Here is a 19,457-nt window from a genome sequence, read left to right on the forward strand (position 1 = left end):
TTGTAGGAAAGCGTAAAGCTTCTGACTCTGGAACTGGCCCTTCCCAACCTTCTTCTCTGGCTCAGCCCCTGTTTTAAAGTGTGGGTTTTATTATTATGCCAGGAAGTCGAGGCCAGCAGATCAGGAGATGACCCCAGGAAGTCTGGGGACTTCCCTGGTCAGCATTTAGAATGCTGAGCTTGGGTTCAATCCCTGGTTGGGGAACTAAGATCCTGCATGCCATGTGGTGAGGCCAAAAAAAAAAGACAGTTTGTTACTCACAGATTCCAAGAGGAGGGGCACAGCGCACCACGAACCCTGTAGGGCCACCCGGGGAAGCACCAGGACCAGTCAGGAGGCAGAGGGAGTGAGAAAAATGTAGGTGAGAGCTTTTATTGTGGTTTCCGCCAGGAGTGGTGAGGCAGTGTAATCAGGGTTAGGACTGGCTAGTCTGAGTAACTTCAGCAAGCTGGGGCACAGGGTCTGGGCCTATTAGTCTAGTATCCGGCCCTGGGTAATTAGGGCAGAGGACAGTGGCCCTGAGTGCTAGCACCTAACAGAGGTGGTTGGTTTGTGGACTCTGGATTGGTTGGTTTGCATATGATAGGTGCACTGACAAGCAAGTCTGTAACCATTTCTGCCGATCTGCTAGGCCTGGGAGGGGCTATCCCTCCAGGGTCAGGGAGGCCCCAGATGTCAGAGCATCAGAAACAGCTGGTTAATGCAGCCTCTTGTGAGCCGTGGGCCCCCAGCTAGCCACTCACCCTCTCTGTACCTCATCTGTAAACACATCTTAACAAAGCCTGCCCCTCGGGACTAAATGAGCTGATCCCCAAGCTTCTCAGCCCAGGGCACAAAGTGGGACACATGCATGGCAGCCTCTCCAGGGACCCAGGATCAAAACCAGGGCTCAGAGAGGTTAGAGCACCAGCCAAGGTCACACAGCAAGTGCCATGCAGGAAGAACAACTAAGACCCAATCTGGGACCCTAGGGAGGAGGGGCTGGGCTCTCTGGGGTCCAAGAGCTGGGGCTGGAAGTACCTGCAGCCACCCCTCACCCCCTGCCTGCCCACCTAGGCTGCTGGAGGCCGACTCCAAGTCCATGCGCTCCATGAATGGCTCCCGGCGGAACAGTGGCTCCTCGCTGGTGTCCAGCTCCTCAGCCTCCTCCAACCTGAGCCACCTGGAGGAGGACACGTGGATTCTGTGGGGCCGGATAGCCAACGAGTGGGAGGAGTGGCGACGCCGGAAGGAGAAGCTGCTGAAGGTGGGGGGACTGTGGGCCCGGGGCAGGCTGGTCAGTGGCTGGGGGCGGGCAAGGTCCAGGGCTGGAGGTGTGCCTGGTGGAGGGTGGGGAGGAGGGAGAGTGGGCGGGGCTGGCCTCCCAGACACCCCCACCTGCTTCCCACCCGTGTGCTCCGTGACAGGCTGGAGCACTGTGGCACTCTGTGCCATGAGGTGGCTTAGCCAAGCTCTCTGGGCCTCCGGGGAGGCGTGGACAGGCCCCATCTCCAAGGCCCGGCTGGACGGCCCTGGGGAGGCCACTCTGGGACTGGATCCAGCCCGGTCTTCCGCTCCCCCTCTGACCGGTCTCCAGGAGCTGATCCGCAAGGGCATCCCACACCACTTCCGGGCCATCGTCTGGCAGCTCCTGTGCAGTGCCACAGACATGCCGGTTAAGAACCAGTACTCAGAGCTGCTCAAGATGTCGTCCCCCTGCGAGAAGCTCATCCGCAGGGACATCGCCCGCACCTACCCAGAGCACGAGTTCTTCAAGGGCCAGGACAGCCTAGGCCAGGAGGTCCTCTTCAATGTCATGAAGGTGAGCCCTGGCCCTGGAGAGATGCCCTGTGGTTGCCAGCCCGGTGGGACCCCGCCCTGACTCCCGTGCGTTCCCGTGCAGGCCTACTCGCTGGTGGACCGGGAGGTGGGCTACTGCCAGGGCAGTGCCTTCATCGTGGGCCTGCTGCTCATGCAGGTAGGTGGCCTGGGCTAGCCCAGCCCGCTCTGTCGGTCCCCACCTCTGTCGGAGGTGGACAGAAGCAAGTGTTCCCTCCATCAGTGTAGGCCTGGGGTCAGAGCTTCCCCCTGCCCGCCTGTGACCTCTGACAGTCTCCCAACCAAGCACAGAAGGCTGGCAGCTGGTCCTGACCACTATCCCATCCTGCTCGGTCACCTGCCAGGGTCAGATGAGGAACCCAGGTGGGAGACTTGGTTTGGCCAGTGCAGTGTTTATGGGGCTGGGGGTTTCCTGTGGAGGCTCTGGCAGGCTCAGGAGGGGAGAATGGTGGGGACTGGACGAGAGGCTGCCTCCACCGTGGGCTCTGGGGTTCAAGTCCCAGCTCCACTGTTTCTTGCCAGGCGGCCTTGGGCTCGCGACTTCAGCCTCTAGATGCTTCCCATCAGTGAAACGGGGACTTTATTGACCGGCGGTTTGCCATGGGGGTCCAGGCAGCCTGGCACCATCTGTGTTCAGTCAAAGTAAACAGCAGAAACAAGCAAAGTCAGGAGAAGAGCAGCAGGCACCCCCTCCCATGCTACCCCCACTCAGAGACACCCCCTGCCCCCAGATGCCCGAGGAGGAGGCCTTCTGTGTGTTCGTGCGGCTGATGCAGGAGTACCGCCTACGAGAGCTCTTCAAGCCCAGCATGGCCGAGCTGGGGCTCTGCATCTACCAATTTGAATACATGCTACAGGTGAGCAGGCCCAGGTGGTCATGCCCACCCACTCTGCCCCCCCATACCCTGCCAGCCCACACTCACGGGTGCTGACCTTGGCCCTCCCAGGGAGTCTCTTCGACTGAAAATTCCAGGCCTGAGAACCCACCCAGACATACCAGGGCAGAAAGGGGTCCTACTCCCCAGGGGGCTGTGGAGCACTGCCTGAAGGATGCTTCAGGGGCCAGTCCTTACAGTGGGGGCTTCTCAGAACTCAGGGTTCCCAGAGTCATTCAGGCCAGGATGGAGAGGTTGGCCTGCCTCAGACACACCCCCACACTGTCCCTTTCTATCTGCTCCCCAGTGTGGTGGAAGGGGGAAAGTGTTGTCTGCCTGCCTTTGCTGATTACTAGAGAGCTGTAGCCGCCTATTTATAAATAGTAGCCCCCGCAGGGCCCGCTCCTGGCTGGCAGACAGCACCGGTGTACACACACACACACACACACACACACACACACACACACACGCACTCTGGCCTGCTCCGGAAGCCGGTTGCAGGTGGAGCTGTGTGGCTGGGCACCAGTGGGCAGGATGCCTCTGGTTGTGAAAGCCCGCTCCTCAGGCCTGGAGGACCAGGAGGTGCTGTCGGTCAAGGGGACCGGAAATGCTAGCCAGCAGGTGGCCCAGGGCCACAGAGAAAGAGCCGAGAGCTCCCATGGCAAAGTAGCTGGCCACCACCAGAGAGTCCCTGAGTCCAGAGGAGGCCCAGGGCAGGCCAGGGGACAGCCAAGGGTCCGTTCTTCCTGTGAAGGACCAGCAGGGCCTCCTAACATCTCCAGCCTCAGTTTCCCCAGTTTCTGTCACTTTCCAGCTGTCTAAAGTTCAGGCCAATCAAACATCCCTTAAGCATGTCTGGGCACAAAATGTAGAGCATTGTTGGGGGTGGTGGTGAGCCTCCCCGGGAAGCTGGGCCGCCTGCTGTCCCTGCCTGGGTCCCCCCTCGTGCTGCTCAGAGCTCTGGGGTGCTTCTGCCCCACCCAGGGACAGTGTGGCAGGGGGGCTGCCCAGGGTAAGTCAGGGAAGGCTCCCTGAAGATGCAGGCACTTCCGGGTAGAGGGAACCTGAGGGTGTGGACTGCTGTGCCCAGCACCCTCCTCATGGTGTCTGGCCTCCTCCCTGACCCCAGGAGCAGCTCCCGGACCTGAACACCCACTTCCGCTCCCAGAGCTTCCACACGTCCATGTATGCCTCGTCCTGGTTCCTCACACTCTTCCTCACCACCTTCCCACTGCCCGTTGCCACCCGTGTCTTTGACATCTTCATGTACGAGGTAAGGACCCCTTCTTCTCCTGGGCACTCTGGATGGAGTGACTCAGGTCCCCACTGGAAATGATCCCAGGGCTCAGGGAGGGCTCAGAGGCCCCTGGGAAAGCAGAACTGGAGATGCACTGCCCCCGCTGCCTTTGCAGGGCCTGGAGATCATCTTCCGGGTGGGCCTCGCCCTGCTGCAGGTGAACCAGACGGAGCTGATGCAGCTGGACATGGAGGGGATGTCCCAGGTGGGCAGGGGTCCAGGGTGGTGGGTTTGCCCCCAGCAGGGGCACCTGGGCAAGTGAACCCTTCCTGAAAGATGGGGAGACCCTGGACTTCCTGAGTGCCCTGATCCTTTCCTATCATCTCTGCCCCCTAAGATCTCCCTGAAGGGCCAGGGCTGAGGCGGGGGCAGTGCCTGAGGAGCCCCCAGCTCTGCCAGAGTTGGGCCAGGGCCAGCAGCCTGGCAGCAGGGAGAGAAGAATGCCAAGCCCGGAAGTCCACCCCCCTTCACCTGCCCCCAGCTCCAGGTCCCCTAGAGCCTAATGTGACAAATAGCAATACTAGCCACACCTGGAGGCCTTGGGTGTGGTTTCAGCCCCAGCAACTAGGTCAGACGAAGGCCCAGGAGGGAGTGAGGGTCTGGGGCTGACCCTCCCCTTGCCTGCCCCGGCTAGCTGCCCTGCCTGCGGAGAGAGGCCAGCCTGCTTCTCACTGCCATGTCCCCATCATGCAGGCCCCTGCCCCCTCCCAGTGTTCTCCAGCTGGTGGTTTGGGGAAGAATGCACAAAGGCCACAGTTGTGTTCACGAACACGGGCACCCATTGTCCGCAGCTGCCAGAGGGGGCCAGCTGGGCTGTGGAGCCCAGCCCAGTCCCAAGCCGCAGAAAGCTATGTCCACCGGCAGCGTGCGCTTAAACTCTGCGTGGAGGCCCCAGGGGCCCTGGGCGAGCAGGCAGGCCCCCAAGGGCTCCTTCTTTCAGCTTCCTCCCTGCCACCCTGATCCTTCAACCTCTTCCATCTCTTTTCACTGCCCTGGGTCAGCGGCATGGCTCCCCCTGCCCCCGCCATGAAGGACCCTCTTCTCAGACCCCACCCCAGCCTTCCCCCTCAGGAGTTCCTGAAGCCTGCTTCTCCTGCAGACAGAAGTCCTGGCCACAGGCAGCTCCTTCTCACAATTCCTGCTTCTCATACTTGCTCATTCGATCCACATACACTGATGGAGCGCCCACAGAGGGCCAGGCCATGCAAGGCCCCAGGCCAACGGGCTCTGGCTGACACTTCTGGCATGCCCAGGCCCCTCCTCCAGGGAAGCAGGGCCTCCCACGGGCTTGGGTGGCCCCAGGTGGTCAGGGCCCACATGTCAGTGACCACCCATGTCCCCACAGTACTTCCAGAGAGTGATCCCCCATCAGTTCGACAGCTGTCCAGATAAGCTGATCCTCAAGGCTTACCAGGTCAAGTACAACCCCAAGAAGATGAAGAGGTCAGTAGCGGGCATCCGGGGTGCAGGCAGTAGGGGGGTCCCTGAGAGTGGGACAGTGAGCACATCGGCCCTCCCCTCTCTCTGCAGGCTGGAGAAGGAGTATGCGGCCATGAAGAGCAAGGAGATGGAGGAGCAGATTGAGATCAAGGTGAGTTCAGGTGGGATGGGCCAGGCTGGGGCAGGATGCCCCGGAAGCCCCCTGATGAGGGTGGCCCCACCCAGCATGGGCCACACAGCAGGGTGTCCCATGGCCTCAAGGGGTGATCCCTTGGCCCAGCTGCCCTTTCACTCACCACCAGGCCACACAGAGTGAGAGCCACCCCCACCCCCTGAACTGGGGACATGGTTTAACAGGTGGACAGTTCCCTGGGCCCGGAGATTCAACTCCCAGCCCTCTCCCTTCCCTGAGGTCAGGCAGAAAGTTCCAACCCTCTCATCACAGGATCTGGTCACCTGGCTACCAGCCCCATGCTTAGGTGACCTGGGGGATTTCCAAAAGTCACCTCATTAACATAACAAGTGACACCTTGATTCCTTTCTAAGAAAATTCCCAGGGTTTTAGGAGTGCTGTGCCAGGACCAGAGATGAAGACCAAATATATATTCCTGGTAGGTCACAATATCAGAGGGGCTTTCCTGGGCATGCAGAGCCTCTATACACAGACTCCCTTCCATCTCCTTCCCTCTGCTTTTGACCCTCCAGATGTGATCTTGGTTATCTCTCCACAGGGATCTAGCAGGCACCTACTATGTGCCAGAATCATGGCAGAGACTGAGGGCCCCCAGTCCAGTGGGGGTGGGGGTCAGACACAGATGCAAACCCCAACACAGCCTGGCTCTGTCTTCTTCAGGGACAGATTCCCACAGTGCCTGGGCCTGGCGTCCCACAGACCAGAGTTCAAATCTCAGCTCTACTACAAACCAGCTGGGTGACCTGCCAGGAACGTGAATGCACCTCTCTGAGCCTCAGTGTCCCCTTCTGCAAAATGGGGATGACACTTGCTCTACTGTTCAAATTATTATTATGAACCACCACCATCATCCCAACTTCCTCTCAAAAGACAGAAACAGAACCTAGATGATAATCCAGGTTACCTGCTGCCCATATCTGAGTGGGGAAAGAGGACCTTATTGTCCTGGCCCTGTTGGTAGGTTTTCTGAGAAACAATTCTGTGTCCTAAACTTTTAAGCATCTCCCTTTCTCAGGAATGGCAGCATTACTGATGCACCAGTCCAAACATGTACATGTGTCTTGCTCATGCAGACAAGGGCATGCTCTCACCTGGTGGCCAGGAGGGCTCAGCAGTAGGGAGGGATGCAGCAGACCCTCAGACCACATGTCCAGCCTGGAAATGTCCCACAAGACAAGCCTGAGCACCCCCAAGGGCAGGGCAGGACAGATGCCTTCTCCCTTGTCCCTGCCCTGTGCTCTTTCACCTTTTGCCTGTTTTAAAGCAAACCTGAGATTTGTTTTCATCAAGTACAGTGAGGTGACAAACACAGACAACCGCCTTTAGAAGGACAGTTTGTTACTCACAGTTCCCAGAGGGGCGCACCTCTGCTGTGTGTGCAGGGCCACATGGGGAAGCATCAGGGCAGGGCAGGAGAAAAGCCTGGGCCAGAGCCCGTGCTGGGATTTCCATGGGAAGGGTTGGGTCAGGGTTCAAGAGGGTGTGTAGGCAGGTTCAAGAGAGTCAAGATTGGCTGGTTTGAATAATTTCCAGGGCTCTGGCCTATAGGAGTGGTCACCACCTGTCCTGGGACAATTGAGGGCATGGGAAATAATGGTTTGTGTGTGAGAGGTAAGGGAGGTAGGCAGGGGTGTGACCGCTTAGTGTGTAGAAGGCAGACCAGCAGGCATGCTGTCTACTGTCCCTAGGAATTAACTAGTCCTAGGAGCAGCAGTATCACCGGGATTAGCAAGGCAGCAGGATATCAAAGTATCAAAAATACAGAACAAAAAACTTTTCAGTACTGTGATTAGTACGTAGGCCCCCACAGTCCTTGTTCACACCCTATCGGGTTTTCTCCTGGGAGGAAGAGGAGCAAGGTGAGGTGTGGTCAGCACACTCAGCTCCTCCAAGGATGGCTGAGCTTGGCCATCCGTGCGTTGAGGCCAGAAAGTAGACAGAACCCAGGGGTCAGGGGTCAGGATTCTGGTTCTGGATTCCTGTGACGGACAGAGACCCAGGCCTGCAACAGCTCTGACTCCGGCAAGCCAGGAGCCTCCGGCAAGACCCTGCCTGCCTCCAACTCAGTTTCTCTTGACATGAGTCAGCGCCCATCAATCAAGTCTGTGATCCTCTCTGACATAGCTGCTTCCAGGGTGTGTTCTGCATGTTTCCATCACCTTCTTCTCTCCGGAAGAATGTCCTGTGTGATACACAGGGAAGCAGGACTCTCGCTGACCTGCTGATGGAAACGATTTCTGTACCCACTGCTTAAAGGACTCGGGGGTAGAAACTAGGGGTGAGGCGGATGTCAACCTCCCCCGCTTCCCAGAAGGCTGCGGGGAAACCTACAACCACGAGTACCCCCACCAAAACCACCAGCACAGCATGGAAGGTGGAAGGAAGACTGCCTTGAAAATTAGAGGGGGTGGGGGCAACGGTGACAACTGTCGGGCGCAGCTGGTTCTCAAAGGGACGCAGAAATGTAGTCATCAACAGCACGCACGTTCGCAAGACCCCTTTCCTTTCCTGGACCTAGACTCCAAGTCTGTCCTCTAAGCCCTGGGGCTCAAATCCAAGCCGTGAGGGGTGGGGACTGTCTGCCAGCAGCTTCCCCCAGAACACAGAAGGCTCTGCCCTTGACAGGCCCAAGGCGACTCCACAGGAGGACACGGGTGCTGACTGCCCCCTCCATACCCCCTCACACAGTGCATATCCACCCAAGCCATCACATTGGTTTTCCTGAACCAAGATTTGTTTGTTTTTTTTTTTTAAATACCTAGTGGGCCATTCCAAATGAGAATTGGCCTTGACTGTTTTATGGAATCACTAACTTGGACCATTAAACGCTGGTGCCCTCCTGCCTGAAGATGGCCTGGCTCCAAGGGGACAGACTTCTGGGTGCACAGGAGCAGGACATGGGGCTCTGACGCACTCTTCCCTCTTCCCCCCACTACAGAGGCTTCGGACGGAGAACCGGCTCCTGAAGCAGCGGATCGAGACCCTGGAAAAGGTGAGGGGTGCAGCCGCCAGCCTGTAGCACCAAACCCTCCCAGTCCTGAGCAGGACCTAGCAGCCGGAGGGCCGGCCAGCCAGCCTCCTGCCCCAGGCACGACCCCACCCTAAACTCCCACCATAAATCCCACAGGCCCCACCATGTGTTTCCCTGAGACTTCGGCTGCTGTGTAAATTGGGGACCAAGGGGAAGCTTTGCCTGAAGGGGGACTGAGTTATAACCCCATTAACTGCAAACACAGAAATCCATTTGGGTCTGGCGCCCTCCCGGGCTGCCTGGGTGTGGGCTGCTTTGACAGAAGAAAGGAGAACAGGGTGGCTGTGCACCATGGAGGGGGTGCCATAGCCTTGACCCTTGCCCCCAACCTGTTTTTAAATATGAGAGTAGAGACGGGGGCTCTCAACTTCCAGCTCCCTGCTCAGTCTCACTTGACCCACTACTGACCGCAGGTGGAATTTGTCCTTGGCCCAAAGCCTTGAGTCTTTTTCTGCCTCCAAATTAAAACTGCACTCACGGGGCCCAGGGCTCCCCCGCCAACCCTCTTCAGGTGAGGCCCCAGCCCCGCAGCTCCCATGGGTGACCCTGCCCCCACCCCCTATTCACACACAGACTCCTCCCCAGGACGGAGCTTGCTCTGGCTTTGGTCTTCCTCCCGGCCCTCTCCTGCTGGTTCTCTGGTTCTCCGGTCTCACTCCTCTCTCCCGCTTCTAGAGATAGCCCACCGCGTTAGTGACATGTGGTTCTTGTCTGTCTCCCCTCTCCTGTCCCCGCGCCTTCTGCTCTGCCTCCTCCCCCTGTCGCTCGGAACCCCTCCGCCGGGTAGGAGAGCGCTGCTCTGGCTGATAGGTTAATACAGGTACTGTAGCTTTTCCTCTCCCTCTCCCACTTCTTCCCAGTGCCCACACATGACCACCAGACACCTCTGCCCTGGCCGCTGCCATCCCTTGGGGGAGGAGGGGGGAGGGGGCAGGCCTGGCGCTGTGCATGGGGGCGGCTGGGGACCGCTTCTCCAGGAGACAGAGGCTTCCCTCTGGGGGAGGGGGCATGCGTGTGAAGGCCTGGTGCCTGTGGGCGCGTGTGAGCGTGCACGCAATGCACAGGTTTCCTCTCTCCAGGGGACCCTGGTAGGGATAAGGGTGGGGACCCTGAGGCTACATTAGCAACAGGCCCTGGTTGGTGTGTGCACAGCTGAGCCACCCCAACACACACACACACACACACACACACACACACACACTCCCCTACCCCTTATGGCCCCTCACGCTCTTCTCTGCTCCAACCTGCAAGGCCTGTCCTCTTCTCTCACTCGCCTGCTTCTGCTGCTGCCTCATCCTGAATGGCTTTCTCTGGAAGCTCCTGCCTCACCACCTGGTGGCTCTGAGCCTGGAATGGGGGGCCTAAATTGGGGGTTGAGGGGATGAGGCTGGGGAGTCTTAGTCTTGGGCAGGTGGAACTCTGGGGGCCAGGACTGAAGAAGATTGGGGGAGAGGTGTACCCCCCAGCCTGGCCCCCAGGAGCCCGTCCTGAGCCTCCTGGCCCTCGGCTGTCCCCAGATCCCCGTCATTCCCAGCAGAGCCTGGCCTCTGCTGTGCTGTCCACCCTAAGTGGACAAGGACTTATTTCTCCTTACCTGGGACAGAGGCTGCAAGCCAGAGCCTGGGTCCCGGGTGGGTCTGTTCCTCCAGGTTCCTCCTGGTTCCTGTTCCTGCCTGCCCCCCCAACATCCCCAGGCCCTAGGGGGCACCCCATCCCAGGCTCTTGAGTGTGGGAGGTCCTCCTCCTCCCACCCCGCCTCCACCCTCTCTGGGCCTCCCCACTGGCAGGCCCCAGGCAGAGCTGGGGGTGTGAGCAGAGAGTCACGGCACCTCATCCTCGCTGTCCTCAGGGGCAGGTGACACGCGCACAGGAGGCAGAGGAGAACTACGTCATCAAGCGGGAACTGGCTGTGGTGAGGCAGCAGTGTAGCTCGGCAGCCGAAGACCTGCAGAAGGCGCAGAGCACCATACGGCAGCTGCAGGAGCAGCAGGTACCAGGCCGGTGGCGGGGCCCAGGGCCAGGCCACGCCCTATGCCTGGCTGCCTGCAGAGCTCTGGGGCACCTGGCCCCAATCAGCCCTGGCCCTCCTGTTCCTTCCTTGGGGACAGGGGACCCAGAGTCTCCTCCAGCCCCACACCCGGGGCGATCCTGTGGTTTCCCTTTCCCACCCCGCAGTGGGGCATCCGGCCTACCATATTACCACACTGAGGGCAAGACAGTCAGCCTCCACCCATCCCCCAACTGTCCCTGCAGGGACCCCGCCCTCCACTGATAGATCTGTGATTCCTTGGGGGAGCCTTGATGTCTCCCCAGGGTCTGAAGGGCTGTTGGGCTGTTACCAAACCAAACCTAGGTCCACTCATCTGACATGCAGCAAAACCAGCTACCAACACGGCTTGTGGTGAAGGAAACCACAGCATCTTCTGCAAACAAGGAGAAAGGGCAGCTCATGCTCAAAAGAACCCAGAAAGTCCCTGATGCCTTTTCAGCAGGGGATTTTTTAGTATTTTCATTTATTTATCTGGCTGAATCAGGTCTTGGTAGTGGCACTCGGGACCTTCCGTCTTCACTGCAGCACGTGGGATCTCTAGTTGCAGCATGTGAACTCTTAGTGGTGGAATGTGGCATCTGGGTCCCCAACCAGCGATCAAACCCAAGCCCCCTGCATTGGGAATGTGGAGTCTTAGCCACTGGACCCCCAGGGAAGCCTCTAGGCAGGGTCTTTTTTTAGGACAGTGCCAGAGGAAAGGGTCCAAGGACACAGGGTCAGCTCGTGGACCTTCTTCTGATTGGTTGGTGGTGAGGAAACAGGGTCATGTTTAGGGAACCTCAGTCATCATCAACCCTCTTGCTACAACCAGTCTGGGGTCTGGTGCTGCTGGTCAGTGTGTAGTCACCATGCTCCACCTGGCTGGGGCTCTTAATTTCTGCAGAAGAACTCAAAGACCCATGTCAAGTAGTTATCTCTACTCCTTCAGGAGGGCCTAGGCATCCTGGGACTCTATGATCCTCATCATTTACTGCCTGAGGCTGCTTTCTGGAACTCAGCAGAGGTCTTGGAGACTACAGCCTTTTTCTACAAACAAGAAACAGGGACACGGAAGGGCTTTTGTACCCAGGAGGGCCCACGGGATCCTGCTTGGTTTCAGCCCGCCATTTTCTTTGAAACTCAAGGGAGGCACAGGAAAGGCAATAAAGTTTTGGGGGATAGAGAGGTTAATCATACACTCGGGGGGGGAGCTCAGTTTCAGGGCTTCCTCAGGGGGTGGGTAGGCAGCCATGCATGGTAGGAGCTGGGGTGAGGGAGGGTAACCCCCTCCAGTGCCCAACACCTTGCCCTCAGAAGAGGGTCTGGTCTGTGCCCGCCACCCTGAGCTAATGGGTTGGAGATGAGGTGGGGGCAGCCCAAGTCTGTTTTGGAGTCATGAACTCAGGTGGGTGGTGGAGAGCCCATGAGCTGAAGCATGGCAGAGTCCACTTCTCCCAAAGAAGGCTTCCAGAACTCTCCTCCAGCCACACCCAGCAGCTGCCTTCCTGATGTGGTAACACACTGGCAGCTGTGGCCTCCAAACTCAGCAGGTATGACTGAGCACAGGCCCTGAGGGGCAGGGAAGGGCGCTGTCGGCTCCCCATACCCCAGGGCTGAACCAGCAGGGCCTGGCAGTGAGGTGAGGGTCCCTGATGTGGAGAAACCACAGGGTGCTTGAGAAAGGGTGAAGAGAAGGAATGGTCATTGGCTGAGGAGAATCCCTCCCCTACGTGTTGACCCTCTGCTCCTGGGGACAGAGGGGCAGAACTTCACTATTGCTGACCCGCATCCACCTCTGGCTCAAGTTCAAGTGCTATAGCCCCACCTGGCTTTAAAGCAGCCAGGCCAGTGGGGAAGCTGAGGCTGGGCTAACCCTACCCATGGCACAATGCCCTCCATCAGGCCAGTTGGAGAGACATTCACCTGCCCCCTCAGGGCTCCTGCCCTTAGGCCTGCTGCAGAGCTGGGTGAGGCAGGGAGGTCACTGCAAGGCAGAGGGAGGCCGGGAGGGAGTGTGGGAGATGCTGGTGGGGCCCCTGGAAGAGATGCAGCCGGGCAGAGCTGCCACGGGGCCCAGAGCCCATCTGGGCCGAGAGAGAGCCACCCACACCCCTGGACTTCAGAGACCCCCAGTGGTCAAGGGTAGCAAGCAGACCTGGGCAGTTAGGCAGGAGGGCCCCATAAATAAGACCTGGTCAGTGGGGAAGCAGGGGGTGGGGCAGCTGAGGAGCAGGGTGGCTGGGGCAACTTGCCAGAGAACTGCCCTGCCAGGCCACCCAGGCAGCAAGATGCAGGCTGTGCTCCGACCCCAGGGGCTTCCTCCCTCACTGTCGAGGTCTTCTGTATGGGGCCCACCCATCACCCCTGGGACTCCCAGGTACCTCTGAGAAGCCCCTGGACACTGACCAAGAAAGTGGTCTCAGCCAACTCTTTCCCCATCTGCCCCTCACAACCCCCATGGTGTGGTCAGGCCACAGACCACACAGCAGGAAGCAGCGCCCAGAGAACTCGTTCTGCATACTCACCCCAGTGATCCTGTGAACCAATCATTGGTGTACCTCAGGGGGCCTCCTGAGGCCATGTGTGGTGTCCCCAGGACCCCAAGACAAAGCATCAGGGCCCCCGTGGTGTTCTGCCCTTCCAGGGGATATGGGCTTTCTCCTTGCCCTCCTCTCCACCCACAACCTAAGCCCCCACTCCTGGCCATGGGGGTGGAAGAGGTGGGACCAGGCCTGGGCCCTCACCTGGCTGGCAGGAAAGCTGCCCACCTCTGGCCACAGCCTGTCGCCCAGCACAGCTCTCTGCCTGCCCCCAGGATAACCCGCGCCTCACCGAGGACTTTGTGGCCCACCTGGAGACGGAGCTGGAGCAGTCACGGCTTCGGGAGACCGAGACCCTGGGGGCCCTTCGGGAGATGCAGGACAAGGTTCTGGACATGGAGAAGGTGCGACTGGGTGGCCGCTGGGGGCACCCTGGAGACGGGGCAGTAAGGGCGCCCCTGGGAGGTGACCACCGGGCCCTTGCCAAGGATAAGGGGGGCAGCCCCAAGGACCTGAGGGCCAGGCCCTGGAGTCAGAGCCCTTCCCCTGCCTCCTCCCCCATAGTCTCCACAGCACGGTATGTACCACTCAAGCCCCGGAGGCGCACACACACACACACACACACACACACAGCAGCAGCACGACTCCGTGAGAGCCACGCCTGCCCTCATATGCCAGACATCAGGCCAGCAGCACAGTAGCTGTCATGGGCCCCCTGGACAGCCCATCCTGCCTGTGTATGTCCCCCTCAGGCCCTGAGCTCCAGGGGGAAGGGAAGGCGCAGGCCCATCAAGGCTGCTCCCCTCCACAGCCCCACCACCCAGGGGGCCGCCTTCTCCCACCTGCAGCCCTGCAGGGAGCACCAGGCCTCTTGGTACCTTCCCAGTTCCTTCTACCCTGGTTATTGTCTCAATTCCCTTGAGCCGCCAGAAGGGAAATGCCCTGGCCACCAGAGGGCAGTACTCACCCACTAGCAGAAGCCACGCCCCCCCCAGCTTCAAGCTGCAGTTTGGGGTGTCCTCCTAGGTGGGGTGTCTCTGCCACAGCCTTGCATGGGGCCATTGGCCTCACAGTCCCTGTTGACCCACTACCCAGACTGGGCTTTCCTCTCTCCTCTCTACATCAGAGGGAAATGTGGGTCCAGAAGTTCCACCACCCTCCCCCCAACTCCCAGACAAGAGGCAGCGAGAACCTCCTGCAGCGAGTTGGCTTTTGGTCCAAGAGGCTGGAGCACAAATCTCATCTCTGAGCCTTTGGGAGGCCAGGATAGGGCCTAGGCCGGCCCTCTGTCCCCAGGGACAATGCCGAAACCTGCCATCTGCTCAGCTTCTGCTGGGCCAGGTCTGGGCTGGGAGGGCGAGGATCTCAGATTCCCAGGTGAGGAGCACCTGGCCTCGCTGCCCTCCTGGTGTTATCAACAATCACGTGTGGTGTGGGGGTTGCCCTGGACCAGCCCCCTGAGAGAGCAGGTGCTGTTACTACAGCCGGCTTTACAGACCAGGATTTCCAGCAGGGGCTGCGAGGGTGGGGTCTCCTCCCCTGGGGCCTCCTCCTCATTCCCCTGGGCATCCGGGCGTCCAGGGTGCACCCTCTCCCAGCCCGGCTGCCAGTGGTGAAGCCCAGAGGAGAGGGGGCCGGGGAGTGAGGCCTGCGGGCAGCTCTGAGCGCTCCTCTCCCCGCAGAGGAACAACTCGCTGCCCGACGAGAACAACGTGGCTCGGCTTCAGGAGGAGCTGAAGGCGCTCAAGGTTCGGGAGGGTGAGGCAGTGGCCTCGGCACGGGAGCTGAAGCTGCAGCTGCAGGAGCTCTCGGACACCTGGCAGGTGAGGGCGGGCCTCGTTCCAGGGGGTCGAAGCGGCCTTGGGCCCCGGGCGCAGGCCGACCGCCGACCTCTCCCCGCAGGCCCACCTGTCCCGCGGTGGCCGCTGGAAGGAGTCCCCGCGGAAGCTGGTCCTGGGCGAGCTGCAGGACGAGCTGATGAGCGTGCGGCTGCGAGAGGCCCAGGCGCTGGCCGAGGGTCGAGAGCTGCGGCAGCGCGTAGTGGAGCTCGAGACGCAGGTGGGCCGAGGCCGGCCCAGGGAGGGAATCCGGCGCCCGGGGTCGGGCCCTCGGCAAGGCCTTGACCCCCGCCCATCCGCCCCCAGGACCACATCCACCGCAACCTGCTGAACCGTGTGGAGGCTGAGCGCGCGGCGCTGCAAGAGAAGCTGCAGTACCTGGCGGCACAGAACAAGGGGCTGCAGACGCAGCTCAGCGAGAGCCGCCGCAAGCAGGCTGAGGCTGAGTGCAAGGTGCCCGCACCCCCACTCCCCCTATCCCCTAAGCCCTGCCGCGCCCCGTGACCCCTTTTCCCCCACCCCCGCCCCCAGAGCAAGGAGGAGGTGATGGCCGTGCGCCTGCGGGAGGCGGACAGCATGGCGGCGGTGGCCGAGATGCGGCAGCGCATTGCGGAGCTGGAGATCCAGGTGAGCGGTGAGGCCAGGGCGGGGCGCGCTGCGGACTGGCTCGGGGACCGGACCCCGTGCTGACTGGCACGGCCCGCCCTCAGAGAGAGGAGGGCCGCATCCAGGGCCAGCTGAACCACTCGGACTCGTCGCAGTACATCCGCGAGCTCAAGGACCAGATCGAGGAGCTGAAGGCCGAGGTGAGCGCGGGCGGGGCGTGAGAGCCCTGGTGGCCGCGACCAGTGATGGGCCGGGCGTCGGCGTTTCGGGGAGCGGGAGAGGAGGAGGGCCCGGCGGCCGGACTCCATCCATGGGGACATCGATGCACGCCTCCAGCGCGCGGGTCCCACCTCACCCCAACCCCCCGCCCCAGGTGCGGCTGCTGAAGGGCCCGCCGCCCTTTGAGGACCCGCTGGCCTTCGACGGGCTGGGCCTGGCGCGGCACCTGGACGAGGACTCGCTACCGTCGTCCGACGAGGAGCTGCTGGGCGTGGGCGTGGGCGTTGGCGCCGCGCTGCAGGACGCGCTCTACCCGCTGTCCCCGCGCGACGCGCGCTTCTTCCGCCGGCTGGAGCGGCCGGCCAAGGACAGTGAGGGCAGCTCCGACAGCGACGCCGATGAGCTGGCCGCGCCCTACAGCCAGGGCCTGGACAACTGAGGCCGTGCCACGCGTGCTCGGAGCCAGGGCGCGGGGGTAAGGGGGTAGGCCGCCGCCAGCCCGCTCCTGCGTCGGCGCCAGCTTTTCACAGACTCCACGCCCTCGGCAGTTTCACCCACCCAGAGGGCCAGGCCCAGCGCACAACCGGGCACAGAGGGCAGGGCCGGAGGCTGGGGATCCTCACAGTGCCCTGGCAGACCCACCCTCCCCAGCAGTGTTTACCCATCTTGGTCCGTTCCCTTCTCGGCCCATTTACCTGGAAGGTCTGCCCCTCTTAACAGCCAGGGCCAGGACGACCCAAGGGTCCCAGGACTGCACCAACGGAAGCTGCCCCTCCTAGCCGGCCTCCTCCTGGGACAAGAGCGGCCCTGCTGGGAAGGGCCCAGGCTCTGGGGCAGGCCTGAGGAGGAAGGTGCCCCTGTAGGCCGGACTTTACCACCCATGAAGGCCCTGGGGATCCTTGGCCTCTGGAGACAGATGGCCAGGCAGGGCTTCCCTGCCTGGTTGCAGGCATTGTGGCCCCTGCAACAGAAACCAAAGTCCCTCCTACTGAGTGCAGGGCTGCCAGGGTGTGAGTGGCCAACTGGAACCAGCCAGGGCCTGGGCAGTATCTGTCCCTACTTCCTAGGGGCCAGAGCAGCTGTAAGGAAGTGGAGACACCTCCCCTTCCCCAGCACCCCACCTCTTCCTCTGTGGCAGTCCCATCACCCCAGCTTGGCCAGTGACGGGGGGAGAGGGGCTCCTCATGCAGGCTAGCCTCCTCTCCAGGGGGTCCCCAGCCTCCAAGTCCCTTCCTCCTCTGTATCCCTAGCCCCACCATCCAGCCCCAGGGGAGGAGGCCTCCTGGCTGAGTGCCCCCCCTACCTGCTCACAGTGGTCCCGTGGTCTCTGCTGAGTCAGAGCCAAGAACGGTGCCAAAGTCCAACGATGCCCCCAGACCCGACCCCCCCCGGGACCTCATGACCCCCGGGCTGACCTTCTCGGTGCTCCTGGAGCCTAGAACAGCATCACAAAGAGTCCCCCTGGCGCTTCCTGGGGTGGGGATCCATGCTCAGTCCCCCCTTTCCGGTCGCCCACTCAGTGTTACAAAGCCTGGGGACCAGGGTGGGCATCCCAGGGGCTCACCCACATGCCCCCCGCACTGCCCACCACCATTTTGCACACTGCCTGTTCACACTCCACATGTCGCCCAGGCGGGAAAGATGGAAAATAAAGTGTATTTACACAGTCACGACAAGGGGCGCTGAGCGGGGCAGGCCTGGGGGTCCCTGGCCCCTTGTGAAGCAGCGGGGAAGGGAGGAGGCTGTCTATGCCCTTGGGAGCCTCCCACTGTCTAAGAGAACCAGAGGCACAGGTCACAGCAGGCCAGCAGGGGCCCAAAGAGGCTGCCCAGGACGGGGTGCAGAGTGGAAGAGCAAAGTTCACACCATGCATGTGAACATTAAGTGTGGGGGTAGGAAGAGATAGGTTGGTATTGGAGGAACAGGTCAGATGCACCCTTAGAGCAGGCATTTTCAGGAGGATGGCTCTGGACATGGGGAGAGTGGGCCATGATTTTCCACCAGGGCAATTCAGCCAGGGCCTCCCTTGAGAGTCATGAAGAATGAAGGGGCTTGGGCTTGGGGCCTCAGGAGGATTCAGGATCTACTTTCCTCCATTCGGCATGTACTTCCTGAGGCCTTTAGGGTTTTCTGCTCTGATTCTGGTTCTGAGGGGTCCCAAGTGCAGTGGAGGAGACAGACACTGGGGGGGCGCGGTGAGGGATAAGTCTGCGCTAAGAATGGTGAGTGCCTAGATGAATGTGTAGGGAGATCAGGGAAGGTTTCTTGGAGGAGGTGGGGGTGGGGGGAGTGCATCTCCAAGGGCAGAAGCATAAGGGTGAGATGTGGAGGGATCAGCAGGAGACATGTGAGATCTGTGAAGAAGGAACAGGAGAAAGTGGGCATGGCCAGACTGGGAAGGGGGTTTTCAAGTCAGGAGAAGAAAGACTTTGCACTTTGAACTGAGGGTACTGGGGAGCCATGGAGGGCTTAGGTGAGAGGGGCACCATCAGAGGGACTACAGTCTTGGGGGTCAGCACAGAGACAAAACTGAGCCAGGCAGTGGGGACTGCCCTGGGGAAAGAAGACCCAGAAAGGCAGGTCTTTTGTAGGATTGCCCACAGAGCTGAGGCGTAGTCCCAGCTAGCACAGGAGTCAGATCCAGGGATGGCAAAGAAGGCTTCCTGGGGGAGACATTTAACTGGGTCCAGCCAGATACCAGCCTGGCCCTGACCTCTACGCCCGGTGTGGACCCACAAAGTGTGCCCTGCTCTGCTGCATGATACCTGCGGAGCAGCGAGCAGGACACCTGTCATGCACCGGGACAGCTGAGCCCTTCTCACACCACAGCTCCTGTGGACCCATCATCATCCCCACCACACAGTTTGAACACTGAGACCTTGACCGTTGCTGCCTGCCTCTCCTGCTCCCACCAAGTAACTCCACCCGGTTAGCTCCCAGGATGGGGCAGGAAGTTGGGAGAACTGGGGCTCTGCCCTGCTCCTTCTCGAGGGCTGGCCTTGGGGTCTCAGCTACCCAACATGTCACGAGTCAGCCCCTACCCTCGGGCTTGTCTCAGCATCTGGAAACAAGGACACCCGGGTCCTCACCAGGGCCCAGCTTAGAAAAGGAAGCTCTGTAGTTTGTCACCTTAACTGATTGGCTCCCAGGGATGGAGGTGACAGTATCCCATCAAGACTGGGCCAATTTCTCTTCAGATCCTAGGTTGGGAGGCAGTTGCTTCTGGAGTGGGGACCAGCAGGAACCCAGCTTCAGGGACTGGGTCTATAGACAGAGAAATAGCCCCACAGGGGGTCCTTCTCTGTCCATCTACCTGTCCTGAGGATTGTGGTTCCCCTCCGGCCGCCATCATTTTGGGTGTAAAGCAGGACACTCTTGGGGAGGAAAGGCCTAGGGGATCCATTTCCTGCACGGGTACTTGGGAAGAAAGAGGGCCTGGGCTGTGGCTTAAAGGAGCTACAGTCAGGATGACTGGACTCTGGGAGGAAGGGCAAGGAATTCTGACTCGGGGAGATAAGCAAAGGCAGTAGTTGGCTCTGGCGAGGACCCTCGACACTGGTGCACAGGCAAG

The 19,457-nt window shown here is 60.6% G+C and overlaps 1 protein-coding gene across 4 annotated transcripts in view; it reads left to right on the plus strand.

Annotated features, from left to right (window-relative positions):
• Positions 1–17,556, plus strand: part of EVI5L (ecotropic viral integration site 5 like) — a 32,438-nt gene extending 14,882 nt beyond the window's left edge. Inside the window, exons 3-20 of one of the 4 annotated variants that reach the window (XM_005208765.4) lie at positions 1,057–1,246; positions 1,577–1,801; positions 1,883–1,957; positions 2,550–2,675; positions 3,823–3,966; positions 4,106–4,195; positions 5,336–5,433; positions 5,521–5,581; positions 8,562–8,615; positions 9,442–9,474; positions 10,504–10,644; positions 13,499–13,627; positions 14,906–15,046; positions 15,126–15,281; positions 15,368–15,514; positions 15,593–15,688; positions 15,772–15,867; positions 16,041–17,556. In XM_005208765.4, the coding sequence (XP_005208822.1) occupies positions 1,057–1,246; positions 1,577–1,801; positions 1,883–1,957; positions 2,550–2,675; positions 3,823–3,966; positions 4,106–4,195; positions 5,336–5,433; positions 5,521–5,581; positions 8,562–8,615; positions 9,442–9,474; positions 10,504–10,644; positions 13,499–13,627; positions 14,906–15,046; positions 15,126–15,281; positions 15,368–15,514; positions 15,593–15,688; positions 15,772–15,867; positions 16,041–16,325 (2,287 nt within the window). In that variant the 3' untranslated portion in view covers positions 16,326–17,556. The remainder of the gene's footprint in view (positions 1–1,056; positions 1,247–1,576; positions 1,802–1,882; positions 1,958–2,549; positions 2,676–3,822; positions 3,967–4,105; positions 4,196–5,335; positions 5,434–5,520; positions 5,582–8,561; positions 8,616–9,441; positions 9,475–10,503; positions 10,645–13,498; positions 13,628–14,905; positions 15,047–15,125; positions 15,282–15,367; positions 15,515–15,592; positions 15,689–15,771; positions 15,868–16,040) is intronic. The other 3 variants (NM_001099075.1, XM_005208767.4, XM_005208766.4) reach the window with 3 other exon arrangements.
• The last annotated feature ends 1,901 nt before the right edge of the window (positions 17,557–19,457 follow it).

Source organism: Bos taurus, chromosome 7 (genome assembly GCF_002263795.3).
Source record: "Bos taurus isolate L1 Dominette 01449 registration number 42190680 breed Hereford chromosome 7, ARS-UCD2.0, whole genome shotgun sequence".
Classification (NCBI taxonomy): domain Eukaryota; kingdom Metazoa; phylum Chordata; class Mammalia; order Artiodactyla; family Bovidae; genus Bos; species Bos taurus.